This window comes from Pelodiscus sinensis, chromosome 2 (genome assembly GCF_052426305.1).
Source record: "Pelodiscus sinensis isolate ZL-2025 chromosome 2, ASM5242630v1, whole genome shotgun sequence".
NCBI classification, from domain to species: domain Eukaryota; kingdom Metazoa; phylum Chordata; order Testudines; family Trionychidae; genus Pelodiscus; species Pelodiscus sinensis.
Genome location: NC_143053.1, coordinates 145,345,312 through 145,361,634, shown reverse-complemented (window position 1 = coordinate 145,361,634; position 16,323 = coordinate 145,345,312). Strand labels below are relative to the sequence as shown.

The 16,323-nt window shown below is 43.3% G+C and overlaps 1 protein-coding gene across 1 annotated transcript in view; it reads right to left on the bottom strand.

The window, feature by feature from the left end:
* GALNT12 (polypeptide N-acetylgalactosaminyltransferase 12) overlaps positions 1-16,323 on the bottom strand; it is a 76,744-nt gene that overhangs the window by 31,528 nt on the left and 28,893 nt on the right. Inside the window, exon 6 of the mRNA XM_006137085.3 lies at positions 1,297-1,473. Within this exon, the coding sequence (XP_006137147.3) occupies positions 1,297-1,473 (177 nt within the window). The remainder of the gene's footprint in view (positions 1-1,296; positions 1,474-16,323) is intronic.

The following is a 16,323-nucleotide window of genomic DNA, read 5'->3' as shown; positions in this document are numbered from 1 at the left end:
AAAAAAATGTAGATGTCAGAAATGGACATAATAGTCAAGGAATTGTCTTACTAGTGCTAATCACTGATGTGTCACAATCTCGCTATTCCTACCTTATATTTTCATTTATAAATTCAAGGACGCTGCTAACTCTTTTTGCCAGAGCATCACTGTCAAATCTCCCTACAATGATCTTTCAGAGACACTGCTTTCCAGGAGAGGTACCACGCTATAAGAATACAACAGATGTTCCTGGATGTATGATCTCATGATTGTATCAAAATGCGTATTGCTTATCTACGTCCAGCCTATAAAGTGATCAGATCATTATATATCAATGACCTGTCCTCATGATTAACCCTCCTGCCAATCTGTGTGTTACCTGCCAACTTTTAGCAACAATGATTTTATACTTTTTTCCACATTATTCCTAAAATACAACTAAAAAATAGCTACAGTTGGGTTTTTTTGGGGAAAAAAAGGCACTGCAACTCTTCAAGCAGCATTCACTGCTTTATGATTCCCCATTAACAATTACATTGAGATTTATGATTCCCCATTAACAATTACATTGAGATTTATTTTTAATCAAACTAATGTGTCAGATTAATTTTGTACCATGTTAATACTTTAAAATCAGAAAATTCTATAGTATTAAATTAAACTTACAAAAAACAAATTGCTCATGTTAACAATTACTTTCAGAGAGACAAGATGTGTGAGGTAAAATCTTTTATTGGACCGGCTTCTTTAGTGAGAGAAACAGCTCTGTTTACCGCAAAAGCTTTTCTCTTTCACCCACAGAAGTTGGTCCAATAAAAGATATTACCTCACCCACCTGGTCTAATATCCTGGGAACAACTTGCCGAGAACACCACTGCACAGAACAGAGTTACGCTCATCAACCAGACTTATCTTGCTATAGAACATTGCCAAGTTGATTACATAAGACCTGTTTTCCATGAAAAGAGTGGTAATACTAACTGTATTTCTATCCTGTAATGAGAGCACTATTCCAATACACATCAAGGTCAAGTTAACCAGCCTGTCATCACCAGGGGCATGAAGCTTACCCTTTTTAAATACTGGCACAACTATTGCTTTCTTCCAGTCCTATGGAATTTCTCCAGTTTTTCAAGATATATTAAAAATTAACCCTGTAGACAACGTTCATTTTATGTCAGTGAAAGACATGACTTTGCAAAACACTTGAATTTATCTACTAACAACAAACAACAAAACCCATAATAAATACTTTTCCTATTCAATTCAAAGAAATACAAGTTCAGTGCTTAGCACAACAGGTATCAAACTCACCAAACGTGCATGTGGATTTCGGTGGTAATAAAGCTCTTTGTATTCGTCCATCCAAACTTCTGCGGCACGCACACTGTTAGCCAGGGCCTTGGCCCGCGAGTAGGGAGCTTGTTTTGGGAAAACGTGGCCTACATGAGAACAGGGGTGGATCTCAAGACTTCCTCCGCACTGCCAGATCTAATCAAAGAATTTGCATTATATATTAGCAATCTAAAACTGGGTAATCAACAAGATATGCAAAACACCACCACTTTACAATACTTTGTACTTACAGCTCTTTTCCAAAAATCTCTAGGCATCTTGTGAACAATAAATATGGTCTTGGGAGGGAGGCAACTATGATTCTCAATTTACAGTAAAATAATTGAAGGTATCAGAGCACATCAATGGGAGACTTGGGAAGATAATGATGAAGTCAGAACTCAGGATTACTGAGGTGCTCTCACTGGAGTTCTGATTTGCAAAGATGAGATAAGACAGATGTTCAAAGCATGATCCCATGTGCTCTGCTTAATTGCACTGGGCAATTCGGGCTTTCTTGCTCCTTTCTGGACTTCATATCTACTCCGGAGAGAGTTGGATTAAATAGCATAGGGTATGTCTACACTACAGCGTTATTTCTAAATATCTTATTTCAAAATAGTTAATTCAAAATAAGATATTTCGAAATAACGCATCTACACACAAAATGCATTTCAAAATAGTGTTTTGCTATTTCGAAATAGCGCGTCCACACTGATTGGATGCTGAATTGCATTTAAGGCCAGCTGAAACTGGTTCCAGCAGGGCATCAGGTCAGTAGTTACTTTGTGTGGCTGCTGCCTGAGGCTATCTGAAGCTTGTGCTTAAAGGGACCCCCCTGGACAGCCGGTTCTCAGCTTTTCCTGCTTGCTTGCCTGCCTCACTGAGGGACAGCAAAGCATTTTTGTCTCCGCCTGCTTTCGTTGCCTTGACTTGGGACACCACAGCACTCGGTGCCATGGAGCCAGAGCTGCCCCTGGGCACTCTGGTGCTCATTTTGGATGTCTTGCTGCAAGCCTAGCAGCAATTACTGGAGACTACCTGGAAACATCTGCGGCAGCCCGACCCTCTTCTGGACCCTCCTGGGGAACGAGGAGGAGCAGCAGCAGCCCCCGGATACCAGCATAACCCACCACATCTGACGTCTGGACACCAGCAGCGACTGGTGGAACCACATCATCCTGGAAGGACTAACAATGGACCCAGAACTTCGGGATGAAGAAGGACACCTTCCTCGAGCTCTGTGAGTGGCTCGCTCCTGCTCTGCAGCGACACACGCATGAGGCCACACGCATGAGGCCCGCCATTCCCCTCCACAACCGTATGGCCATCGCTCTATGGAAGCTCTCCATGCCAGATAGCTAGCGATCCGTGGGGAACCAGTTCAGCGATCCACGGTCAGAGCAGTGCTCATGAAGGTATGGCAGTCTCCGGCCACTGTGCCCGGGGGATGGGCGGGGCGGTTAAGGAGGGGATGGGCTGCCCCAGGGAAAAGGAGGGGGATGTGGTGCAAGTCCCCTCCCCGGGAGGGTTTCTTCTGTCCCAGACGCACTACGGACTGCCCACAGTGGCCAGGATTGCAGGGGGGGTTGCTCCTGGGGAAGGGCAGTGGTGGGGCTGGAGGCTCCCTATTTCAAAGTAAGCATCTACACAGCGCTTATTTCGATTTAGCTATTTCGAATTTGGCGCTATTCCTCGTGGAATGAGGTTTACCAAATTCAAAATAAGCACTCTGCTATTTTGATTTAATTTTGCAATAGCAGTTTGGCTGTCTAGATGCTAAGAAAGTTATTTTGAAATAACAGCTGTTATTTCGAAATAACTTTGCTGTGTAGACATACCCATATACAATAGGAAAGTGTCTTTGGCCCTAGATCTTAAATACGTAAACCTAAACTTTCATTTAAATATATTTCAAGCACTCCTGATTATGATGAAGTGATGATGTCTTTCAGAGTATGCAGACGGTCTTCAGCAGAAATAGAAGCAGCATCTTCTAGATCAGGGGTGTCCAAACTTTTTTCAAAGAGGGCCAGATTTGATGACGTGAACATGCGTGAGGGCCGACCATTTTGCCTGACATTCTTTGAACCATTAAAATTAAATGCAAATTAACTATTTTATGCAAAGTTTATTGCAAACAGCATACTTTTCATTTCGTCACATGGATGACAAATCTAAACAGGTGTTAAATCACTCTGCCTTTCATATCTGAAGGCCAGATGAAAAAAAAATCCAAGAAGCTGAAATATATGTCAGGAACATTGTAAAGTACATTACATATTATTGGTAATAAAGGTTGTCTGTCAACTTTTAAGTTCAAAAAATATGAACAGGAACATAACACCAAGTATACATGTTGTGTCCAAATATATTTATAACTGATTTAGACCAACTGACATTAACTGAGATTTTACAATGTATTCATCTCAATACATATGGATTCGTTGGGGGCCATAAAAGATAGATATTGCCAAATTACCTGAAATTAAACCGGAACACGGGCCGGACTTTGGACATGCCTGTTCTAGATACAGGGAGGAAGCCACTTGTCCTGATGGTGGCCAAGATGAACAGCTGGTTTGGCCTACCTCCAGGAAAAACTAATACATCGAAGGTTAGAGAGCTACAGATTATTATCAAGAAAACTTCTGGAAGAGACCTAAAGCCATTTAACTATGTGACATGCTTTGCAGCTTCATAAAGAGTTCTGAAGTTAGAGGAAAGACAGAAAATTGTGCTGCTGCACTAAACTAGTTAAGGCTTTCAATAATGGTTAACATGGACTAGCTGTAGATGCTTTTTGCAGAATATTATATATTTCAGTGAGCCAGGTTATTTTTTTTCAAGTTATTATGCAAGCAGGTAATCTATCTTCCCCTCTTTGAATGAAGAACAGGGGGAAGCTATTAGGATATGATCAAAAGTGAGGCAGGCTTGTCCCATGAGCTCCCTGTTATCTCAAATATATTTTTATCTCTTGTTATAAGCAATATAAAGGGACAAAGAGGTTATGAAAGTAGCAGGGAAGCAATGAAAATTGTTGTTTGTTTGGATGAAGATATGGTTCTAGTAGGCACTACAGAGGAGAGCAGACCCATTTTCACACACTTGACCTTTATTCAGCAGCAGCAGCTAAAATTAATATGGACTAGCGCACTGCAAGCTTGTGGGGATTAAGTCAGTCTCTTTTGGTTTATCAAAGGGAACTCAGACACTGAAAGACCCACCCAGCCCCTCCCAGCATTACTGATGCCCTTAGGGTCTCGTTCAGTCAAGATTCCCCAGCAGTACTAAATTAGCAGTAAAAGATAACAGCTCGCCAGCCCCTAATTGTGAAATAGAACAACTGGAGCCTGATACAGATGGAAAGGATACAATTGTCCAAAAAACACTTGCTACCTATTTGTACTTCTCCAGCTTATGTGCATCCATCACTTGAGAAAACAATTCACAGGAATGGTTTAGTCTTTCATTAATTTAGTGGAGCTACAAATACAATTTAGTGAAAAGAAACATGACTCATGGGCCAGTTCTAGAATGAGAATTAGGGATAGCATGTCTGAGGTTTTAATTCTATTTTGTTTTGCATTTTCCACAGGGCTAATAGAGTGACAGAAAAACCACATCTGGCTTTCTTTTAAGCATAATTGGAAAAGTTCCAAGGTTCAGTATAGGTCAACTGGTGAGTGAAAGGAAGAAACATGCCTAAAGTAGGGTTGCCAACTTTCTAGTAACACAAAACCAAACAGCTCTGCCCTGCCATTGCCCTGAGCCCCCACCACCTCACACCTTCTCTGAGGCCCCACCCCCACTCACTCCATTCCCCCCTCCCTCTATGGCTTGCTCTCCCCTCCCCCATCCTCACTCACTTTCACTGGGCAGAGGCAGGGGTGAGTCTGGGTAGGAAGTGTAGGAGGGGGCTCCGGGTTGAAGCCAAGGGGTTCAGCATGCAGGAGCGGGCTCAGGGCTGGGGCAGAGGGCTGGGATGCGGGAGGGGGTGTGGGTTCTGGATAGGAATGTGGGCTTCAGGATGGGAGTACAGGAGAAAGCTCAGAATTGGGGCTTCAGGAAGGAGTTTGGGTGCCGAAGGTGGCTAGGAGCTAGGGCTGGGGTGCAGGCTCCATGTTGGGGCTTGGGTGTGAGAGAGGGTTTGGGGTGCAGTTTTGGGAAGGAGTTAGAGTACAGGAGAAGGCTTAGGGCTAAGGTGGAATACAGGCTCTGTGAGGGCATTAGGGTGAAGGAGAGGGTTCTGAACTGGGGGAGGTGGGTTGAGTGTGGAACCGGGGCTTCGGGGCGGGCTCCAGCCAGCAGCACTTACCTCAGGTGGGGGCTAAAGCAGGTTCCCTGCCTGTCCTAGCGGCTCACTGACGTAGCTGGTATTTTTGGCTCCTAAGGCATGGGGGCCAGGGAATCCATATGCTGCCCACATTCACTTATGCCGCAGATCCTGGCCAAAGGGAGCTGTGGAACTGGTGCCAGGTATGGGGACAGTGCACGGAGCCTCCTTGATTGTCCTGTGCCTAGGGACTGCAGGGAGACACTGGCTGTTTCCAGGAGTCATGCTAAGCCAGGGCAAGCAGCAAACCTGCCTTAGCCCTGCTGCACAGCTGGTTGGAATTTTAATGGCCTGAAGGGTCCCTTTTTGATCAAACCAGATCCCTGGCAATCCTGGCCTAAAAATACATATTTTAAAGGCACAGCATATCACAGCTCGTCTGCACAGCCCCCTGATAGGGACTATGGGGGTGTGAGCTGCAGTACACATTAAATTGTGTTGTAACTGCCCCCTGCAGTCCACTCTAGCACAAACTAAAGGGTTACTTAGCATTAACACAGTGCCAATTTAGTGCACTCTGCAACTTATGCCCATGCACTCTGCAGCAAGGAGTTGTGCACAAAAGCCATTAGGCTCTCTAATGTATAGAAGACTGAAACTCTATTTAGAGGTGACAAATGTCAGCAGCTACATTTCAGAAAGGGGGCTTTCAGTTTTGGAAAATTCTATATAGAGTATCCTCTGGGAATGTTATGCAGGAAAACATCTGACTCTTACAAGTTCTCTTCTGAACTACCTTACCAGAAGCACTGAATTTTATTTAGGAAGTGTTAAGAGGTTTACAAATCATCACTATGTAAATATTAGAGACAAAATGATAATCATTGTAACACTGAGCTTTTGTTTAAAGAAATGTTCTACATGAATACAATAATCAGATGTCTCTATCACAAACAGTTACCATATTCCAGAGTGAAACTGTTTTATATTACCTTGGACATTTTGTTTCTGGTGGTTTTATCAAACTGTGAAGAAACTTCTGATTATGCATATTTATCAAATAAGGCATTTCTATCAACAATTATTCTTAAAAATATTTGATAGGTATGCTGCTTTTGGAGTTTTTTGTTTGTTTTTGCAAGAGAATGTACTTTCTCTACTGGACAAGTAGTAACCAATTGTCTAATATTTATTTGTTCTCTATCTGCTGGGTACATAACTGGTTACAGAAAATCAATTTACAATAAACTCCCATATTTTTGAATTATTTATCTGGTGTGGGACTTTTTCTTTTTCTGATATGCTGTTTTCCCTAATGTTGGAAAAGACCGTAAGAACATAACAACGGCCATACTGGGTCAGACCAAAGGTCCACCTAGCCCAGTTTTTTGTCTTCCAGCAGTGGCCAATGCCAGATTCCCCAGAGGGAATGGAGTCACAGGCCGATATCACTACTGAATAACGACAGGTTAATAAAATCAAATTGATGGTCTAGTATTTTAGCTGTCTCCCTTTATATAAGCCCAGATCATACTGTGTTAAAAAAAGCCCCCATGAGTAGTCCTGTAGCACCTTTGAAATACACTATATATAGTGTATCATGAGCTTTAGTGGGCAAAACCCACTTCCTCAGGTGAGTGGAGAAATAAAGGGAAACCTCTCAATTTAAGACATTAAAAAAGGAAGAGAGAGGGGGAAGGAAAAAAACCCTGTCAATTGTAGTGTCAGTGCTAATTAGACTAATTGAGTGGGATGTAAGTGTCCCATACTTAGCTTCTGATGTCATCTGGATGTTGAATATAATGGCCCATCCAAAAACTCATGTCTTTGCTCAAGACAGGCACTACAATTGACAGATATATTTATAGATTTTTTTTCTCCCTCTCTCCCTTCTTTTTCTTTCTTTCTTAAATTGGTAGGTTCCCCATTTTTTCTCCACTCATCTGAGGAACTGGGTGGGGGGTCGGAAGTGAGGGGGGCATTTTCTGCAGGCATGCAGAATCCCCCAAGAAGTAGTTATTTCTACTGTACTTTCTATGTCAACATTTTTTGTATGTCTTTGTTTATTGGTCAATAAATATATTTATATTTGCAACTGAAAATTGTCTATGTTTGTTCCACTATTTCATTAAGTGGATACATGTTTAACTATAATATGTTGATGAGAAATGAAACAAACTGTCCTCTAATGGCTAAATTCTGCAACTGTCTACCTGTATGTATTAGTGTATTCCACTACAAATTATATCGCAAGATTTGAAGAAATGGGCCCTAAATTCTATTGAACTAAACAAAATACACTGGAGGATGAAACTTCCTTCTTTTCTCCTCTCAGAAGTCCCATTTCACTAGATCCTAAAACCATCCCAGAAGACTGCAAATTCTCTCCTCAAAATTACTGAGAGAAGAATTCCATAATAATAGTTCTCGGAAATACACAAATTCTCTCTACAGTTGTAATTTTAAATATCCCTAAAAAAGAAAACCTAATGATACTACTCAGTAGCACCATCAAATTCTATTTTCTTCATTGAGGCATAATTATAAAAATCTGTCACCGTTTTACAGAAATCACACTTACATTATCGGTACTGCCAGATTTTTATTTTTTTAAAATAGTGAAAATATGTTTTGATTGCTACATAAAGAGAGATACAAAATGAACCACTATAAAAACTAAGTAAAGAATTCAGACTTCAACATAAACCCTCCTCTCCCCCACTTCTAAGTGGTAAATGTGGTATTAATGGCTAGAACTGGAGAAAGTTCTCCCTTCCCAGCAACCAACATCCATCCAGCAGAAGAGAAGAGAACTTAATACACAATGTGTAGATTATGTAGAGCTCTGCACATTGACTGAAAATGCTTCATTTGACCTGAGTTGTAATATTGTATTACAGGGTAGAGTTTTCCCCCTACCATCACTTTTATGATTTTTTAAAAATAAAGATGAAGGCTATTGAAAAAGAACCCAAAAACTTACTTCTTATTTTTTTATTCAAACACATCAAAGCCAACAATTACAAGTTTTAGAATTTTGTTTGTGTCTTCTCTTTGACATGCATGAAAACTACATGCATTTGAGACATATATTGCCAAATGTAATTTTTTTTCCAAAAATGTTTCAGCTGAAAAATTTCACTATCAGATGGTATGCACGTGTGTGTGTGTGTGTCTCTTCTGATTAGCAAAAGGCTTTCAGTTAAAAAACACAGGAATTATAAAACACTAAAATAACAGACTTTTTTCTTCACTGTGATAAGTAAAAAAAAACCCCATCTATATGGCAAATATTTTTCATTAAAACAAAGAGGTTTTCATATTATCTGGGGAACTATCAAAGGAGACAGGAAAATAACTTTCTGGCTAATCTGTTTATTATCGTCTATTCTCCCATTTTTTCACTAGTGGATTACAGGATAGGCAATGTTATGATGCCATCTATTGGGAAGCAAAGAGGCAACACATTCTGAAATCTTTCCAATGGCCATAAACACCTCAGCTAGGCTTTTGCCTCCAGTGGAAGAAACAGTATGCTAGATAAATAATAAAACAAGCACACAGCGGCATACCGCACAGTGGGACGAAGAGTGGAATTCAGAAGAGGAGAAAATGAGACTATGATGAACAGAATTATCTGCAAGTAATTTTACCTTGTCAAATCTCTCTCTTTTCCATCTTATGACAGTGCCTTAAGGGTCAGAAAGTAAATATAGCAAATACTAACACCACTAAAAACACTAGAATGACATGCTTCTACACTCAGAATACAGCATTGGTCCTGCTTGTTGACTTTAACTGGAGCCTTGTCCTTGGTGCAACTCCCAAAGAAACAGTTTCTTGGGTTTAGAAAATAAAAGCATGAGACAGACAGACAGTCACGGATATGTTCTCAAGTCGTAACACCCAAGAAAGGCATTTCTTCTTGACTCAGGAGGTACATGTGGTTTCAACAGAGATGAGGCCAATGGGTTTCTTTAGGTGGAATTCACTATTCACTGTGGCTTTGTCTAAACTGCAAGGTTTTTGCAGAAGTAGATTTTTGCAGAGGAGATCTTCCGCAAAAACTTCTTGCACAAAAGCGCATCCACACCTCAAAAGTGCATTGCAAAAGCGATGCGCTTTTGTGCAAGAGAGCGTCCACACTTCATGGACACTCTTGCGCAAGAAAGTTCTGATGGCCATTCACAGACACCCCTATTGAGCGTCTACACACACCTTTTTGCGCAAGAAGTTATTCTTCATGGGGAGAGAAATAACTCTACCGGCAAAAGCCCTCTGTCCTGTTGATTTACTGTATTTTTATTTTTTTATTTTTTTGTGTGCAAAAACACACTTGAGGTGTGGATGCTCCTGTGGGGTTTTGCGCAAAAACCCTGTAGTTTGCTTCTGAGCAAAAACCCTACAAGTATAGACATAGCCTATGGGAATGAATTCTAGAGAATGCTAAAAAAAAAAAAAAAAAATCTTTCCAAAACCAACTGAAGATATGAAAGAAAGATGATGAGCACTCAATTCACACATTTGAGTGTTAAAAGGAAAGAAATCAAAAGAATTGTCCATAAGGATTAAATGGGGCCACCCATCAGAACATGTAAAATGAGGATCAAATCCTTCTGATGAAGCATTTGATTAAAAGCTTAACTGTTCTTTCAATTCATTTTTGAATCCAACAGAAAGAAGGCCAAAACATTCTGCTATAAGCAAGACAGGGAATAATGCTTAGGGTTCCACATCAGGCCAAAAATAACTTCCATATACAAAATATCAAAGCAGAAAATTTTCTGCTGCTCACCAGTCTGTCATCTCAGTGCAGAAACAGTCTTTAAGAAAACAGATCTGCTAGTAGGGTTGCCGACTTCCAAATCACACAACCCCAAACACTGTTGTCCCGCCCCTGCTCCAAACCCCATCCTTTCCATGAGCCCCACCCCAATCACTCCTACCTCCCTGCCTCAGTCACTTGCTTTCCTCCATCCTCATTCACTTTCACCAGGCTAGGGCAGGGAATTGGGGTACAAGTGGAGGTGTGGGCTCTGAGCTGATGTCAAGGGGTTCAGAATTTGCAGGAGGAAATTCAGGGAGCAGGCTCTGGGGAAGGGGTTGGGGTGCAGCAGAGGGTGTGGTCTCTGGGAGGGAGCTCTGGGGTTGGGGGTTGGGATATGGGCTCTGGCTGGGTGGCACTTATCTCAGGCAGCTCTCAATTGGCAGTGCAGCAGACCTAAGGCAGGCTACCTGCCTGTCCCTGTCCCTGCACTGCTCCTGGAAATGGCTGGTATGTCCTGGAGGGGGGACATGGCTCCATGCACACACCACCCCCGCAGCTCCCATTGGATGCATTTCAACATTCCTGGCCAATGGCAGCTGTGGAGTGAGCGCTCAGAGTGACAGTCACCTGCAGAGATTCTCCTATCTCTCAGAGATGTACTGGCTACTACCAAGAGCATCACACGGCCAGGGCAAGCAGGTAGCCTGCCTGCCTTATCCCTGCTCCACCTCCAGCCTTTTAGCAGTCAAAAAAATCTACCAGATAGGCTTCAGGGGTGTGTCTAGACTACAGAGTTTTGTCGACAAAAGTGGACTTTTGTCGACAAAACTATACCTGCGTCCACACTACCGCTGAGTTCTGTCGACATAACGTCGACAGAACTCAGCAGTTTTGTTGACGCTGGTAAACCTCATTTTACGAGGCATAACGCCTTCTGTCAACAGAGTTTCTGTCGACAGAAGGTGTTATTGCATGTAAACTGTCCTTTGCGTCTACACTACCATGTCGACAAAGCAGCTTTCTTTGTCGACAGAACTCAATGTAGTCTAGACGCTCTTTGTCGACAGAAGTTTTGTCGACAGTATCTGTCGACAAAACTTCTGTCAACAGAAGCCTGTAGTCTAGACGTACCCCAGTAGTCCATATCAAGCCCCATTCTGGGAGACTCCTGCCGTAACTGGGAGGGTTGGTAACCCTGTGTGATGAACTTATACACTGGTGTATAACACCAGTCCTTTAGATGATCTCGGAAAGCAGCCATGGGAGGACTCAGTTCGAGGTTCAGCCATAGACACACCTAGATCACAGTTGTTTTCTTCTGCCTGACCTTCCCCAACACTTTGAGCAGCAAGGGGAAAGTACAGTGAAGCAGCATCCCTGTTCTCTGTCTCCAATTCCATGAGACGTATCACATATAGAGGGAATAGGAGATGGAGATCCAGGCTTGTAGCCCTTCTCCATGTTTTATCTTGCTCTCTGCTGTAGCTTTTTCTACTCCTTCAGGGTCATGAGTTCCAGAATTGGAGAGCACCTGCAGGTCCCAGTTCTGGTAAATTTCTTCTCTGAGGGATATTTTTTTGTCCCCGATCCCTCCTGTGTCTCATTTAGGAAGATCCCCCTTCTGCTCTTGCTCCTTCAGCTCTGCATGAAGTTCTGCTGCTCCAGATTCAGCCTGTGGGGGGACTGTGGTGGGCAGATGCCCCCACCCAGGAAGGAAGATGATGAAGACATCCTTTGGACACAATCAGCCTCAACCTGGTGTAGCTGTGAGGACTGTTGCACCTGGAAAGCAGAGGGTCCATAAAAAGGAGGTCCAAGTCCAGTTCAGGGCACCATTCTGAGGCGAGCAGAGAGCTACAACTTAGTGCTCTCAGGCCCCACAGAGCAGCGGCTGCTTATCGGGGAAGATGCTGAAGAGCAGAGGGCCCATCTTTGTCTTCCTTTCGTAGCTGAGCCTGCCTCCTTTGGACACAAGAAATTAGGAGTCCAAGCCCCTTTCAAAGACACTACTTATCTTTGTCTTGCAGGAAACCACAGAGTGACATTAGACCATTTTATGGGCTGCAGAGCTATTTTTGTTTGAACGGCTTTCTGACTTCCCAAACAGCCATAAGATCACATCTCAAATTCCAAACTAGCTCTACAGTAATGTCCATATCCAGGGAAGGATATCTTGGTATGAGACATGCCCTCAACCTCACTCAAAAGGGGGTCTCTGAAGATACAAAATAGCATAGGTACCTCTGGTGTTTCCCTGCCCTCATGCAATTCTAAACCTCCCCTCCTCCCACACACACACACATATATATATATATATATATCAGACCCCTCTTGTATTTCCCATGTGGACAATGCCATTTCTGCCTGCAGGAGGCCCATTCCTCACTCCATCTTTGTGCAAGGTCCAAAGGATTTACCAGAATTAGGGCCAGTGGGAGACCTCTGGTTCTGGAGAGGCAGAGAAAGCTACTGCAGAGTTAGGTAAGCCATGGAGCAGGGCTGCAAGCTGAGACAGCGTGCATGTAATCGTCAGGCAGCATGCTAAGGCACAAGTGTCCCATCAGAGAAGCCTTCTCCCTGTTTAGAAGAAGGCTCTTCCATCTAATCACTCTAACATGAAGGAGTCATAACATCAGATAATGGCTGAGAAGGTGGGGTGCTTGGCCACAGGGTTTGGAAGATTGCCTTCCATCCTCTCCCTCGAATTTGAAGAAAAGCCATCAGACTTCTTCTGTCCTTTTCTTTTTAAGCCCCTTCTTCATTCTTGTCTTCCTGGTCCCTGCACTACAGAAACAGGGAGAAGGAAACAGCAGGAGTGAAGATTCCATGTTGCCAAAGTTAGGAAACAAAGAAAACTGAAGAAAGAAGCCCCAGGCCTCAGCAGACTAACAGAACTCTCTGCTTCCTTGCTTCAGCTGGTGTTACCATAAAACTGTCTACCACTTAATCCACTCTCACAGGGCAAGAGAGAAAAAAAGATGAACGATTTCTAACTTGATCTTTTTCTTTCTGTTAGCAGCATCTGTCCAATTCATTACTAATGGGTTAATGTTCCCACCAGCTATGGAATTCAGAAGTTGCATCTGGTGCGTCTGTGAGGTCTGTTGCTCCTGGAGCCTTCGGAACTAAGCTTCATCCTCAAACTGGGCCAGCAGAAGAGTTCTTCCACAGCTGTAGAAGCACTCTAGCCTTACCTTAGCACTAAGGCAATGTGGTATAATGTATTACATTAACCATAGGACAGTACATGAGTAAGCCTCCCTTTAGAGATAATTTTCAATTTATTTTCTGGTCATTTACCAAACTACCAGGTTGGGTTGAATTCGGAGAGAAGGTACTGAAAGAAATCAAACAAAATGATCAGGTATGAAAATTCTCATTCTGATGCACAGCTTCTCGCCTCATACATTACTCCTGGGATGTCGCAATCAGCAAATACCAGACATAGGGAGGGAAAGGATAAGCAGAGTAGGGTAATAGGCAGAAGCAGAAGTACTCCCCATATAAAGTAAGAATATTATAAACTAAGGAATTATGTGGGAACCAACCCAGTATTACCTTCCTACCAAAGGACAACTCTGCAGAAGAATGGAAACTTACTTTGCATATTCTACTTGTATACTTTTCCCCCAGTGCCTAAAGGAACAGCTGTGAACAGCTTCCAAGATGCCTACCATGCCAGCTGGTGCAGAATTTTTACATCTTGCCTGCAGCAACCTGGAGGCCCTCAGTGTTGGCATTTTGGATAGAATGAGATGAACAGGGTGCAATTGGCGTATGTACGCCATATGCTTGAAATAGATCTTTAGAGCTCTAAGCCATTTATGCTGCAACCTTCCAAGAGTGTGGTGGGAGGAACTTGTTTCCTAGGAATTGTGAAAGAAAGGAACTTACTTTGAAGAGAAAGGTTGCTGGAGCTTTTCCTCAAGGCAGTGTGTTTCTTAGAAGGATATGGGAACAAATTCTGAAACTTGCCTTTCCACTAGAAAGGCCAGCCACAAGCCAGGTGTCACTGTGATTAAATTTGGCACCCGATGATAAAAATGGAAGATCTGACACGCCTGGCTGCAAAATGGCATTATGGCTGGTACTTGGTGTTCGTATTTCAACAGTGCCGGGTTACAGGATGTAAACCTAACCATCTGGAAAGGCACTCATGCAGCTGAGATCACCAGAGCTTTGGGATTATTATAATATTGTATCACAATAAGCTACAAGATGTTAGGGCCCCATTATGCTGGGTATTGAACAAATACAGAAACAGTTTCTGCCACCAAAGAACTTTCTGTTTCGCCTCATTAGAAATGTATTTTTGATCAGATCAATGAATGAAATATCCGGGTGAATTCTGTCTGCATACCAAAACTGCGTTAGAAGTTAGTCACAGAATCACAGACATGTAAGGTTGGAAGGACATTGAGAGATCATCAAATCCAGCCCCTTGCCCTGAAGCAGGACCTCGTAAACTTAGGCCAGTGGTTTTCAAATTCTGGGTCGCACAATGTCAGGCTCTGGGTCACTTTGCTGTAGGATGACTCGGTGACTAGTGGGAGTGCTAAGGTGGGCTTCCTGTCTGTCCTGGCACTGTGGATGACACTGCATCCCAGAAGCGGCCAGCAGGAGGTCTGGCTCCTATGCACTGTTCCCACCCCGAGCACTGGCTCCACTCTCCCATTAGCCAATTCCCAGCCAATGTGAGCAGGGGACGGGGACGGGGGAGGGAGGAGGGGAGATCTGTTCCTGCAGGCGAGAGCAGTGTGCAGAGCTACTTGTGTGCCTCTGCCTAGGAGCCAGACCTGCTGCTGGCTGCTCCTGAGACACAGCATGGTCCACCCCGGTGCCAGGAGAGGCAGGAAGCCTGCTTTAGCAGCCCCACTGCACTGCTGACCAGGAGCTGCTGGAGATAAGTCCAACCATGAAGCACCAACGCTTTGCCCCAGCTGTGAACCCCCTCCCAACCTGGAGTCCCAACCTACAGCCCAGACCCCTCATTCCTGCCCCCTGCCCTGCAAGAGCCTGCACTCTCCTCAAAAGATAGAAGTATGTTGGGTCATGAGCATCAACTGGGTCGTGAGAAAAAAGAAGCTTGAAAACTACTGATTTGCACCACGCCGACATGTGTTTGTCCCATCTGTTCTTAAAAGCCTCCAGCAATGAGGACCACATAACCTCCTCCCTCGGTTGGAAGCCCATTCCAGAATTTTCAAGGAAGAATGGTGTTCTGGTGTTTTCTTCAGGTATAATGTGAGGTCCTAGACTATCCAGTGAGTCTGAAGTATCTTCTGGGCCAGTGGGAGACCTAGGAGGACGATCACCAACTCTCCCTTTTTCTCTTTTCTGTATCCTTTATATAAACGGTCTTGAAAAGTAGCATATTCTTCTTTATCCAGGAATTATTTGCATTGGCACAGAGAAGCTTTAATCTTTGTTAACTTCCTGCTTTCAGAAAGGATATCAAAGCTCATGCCTCAATCATGAGCCAAACTCAACCAGGAAATAAGAGGAGATTGTCTCGGTGATTACCATGACTCACTACACGGTTTCTTTGCACCTTCTACTAATTCAGTTGGTACTAGTCACTGTCACAGACAGGACCTGATCCCATATCGCTATATTAATGGAGTTTCTGTCCCTTCTTTTTTTTAAGACACATTCTAGTAAAGGTGTTGAAATGAACTAAAGAGACATATACAATGAGGCTATGTCTACACTGGTGCAATCTTGCGCCAGAGCTATGCAAATGAGGCTAAGCGTGGAATATCGCCGAGCCCCATTGCATATCTAATGAGTCGCCATTTTTGCGGAAGAAGCTCTTGCGCAAGAAGGAGCTGCCTACACTGCCCCTTCTTGCGCAAGAAAAACCCTCTTGCACAATGCCGTTATTCCTGAAAATAATCAACGTAACAGCATTGCGCAAGAAGGTTTTTCTTGAGCAAGAAGGGGCAGTGTAGACAGCTCC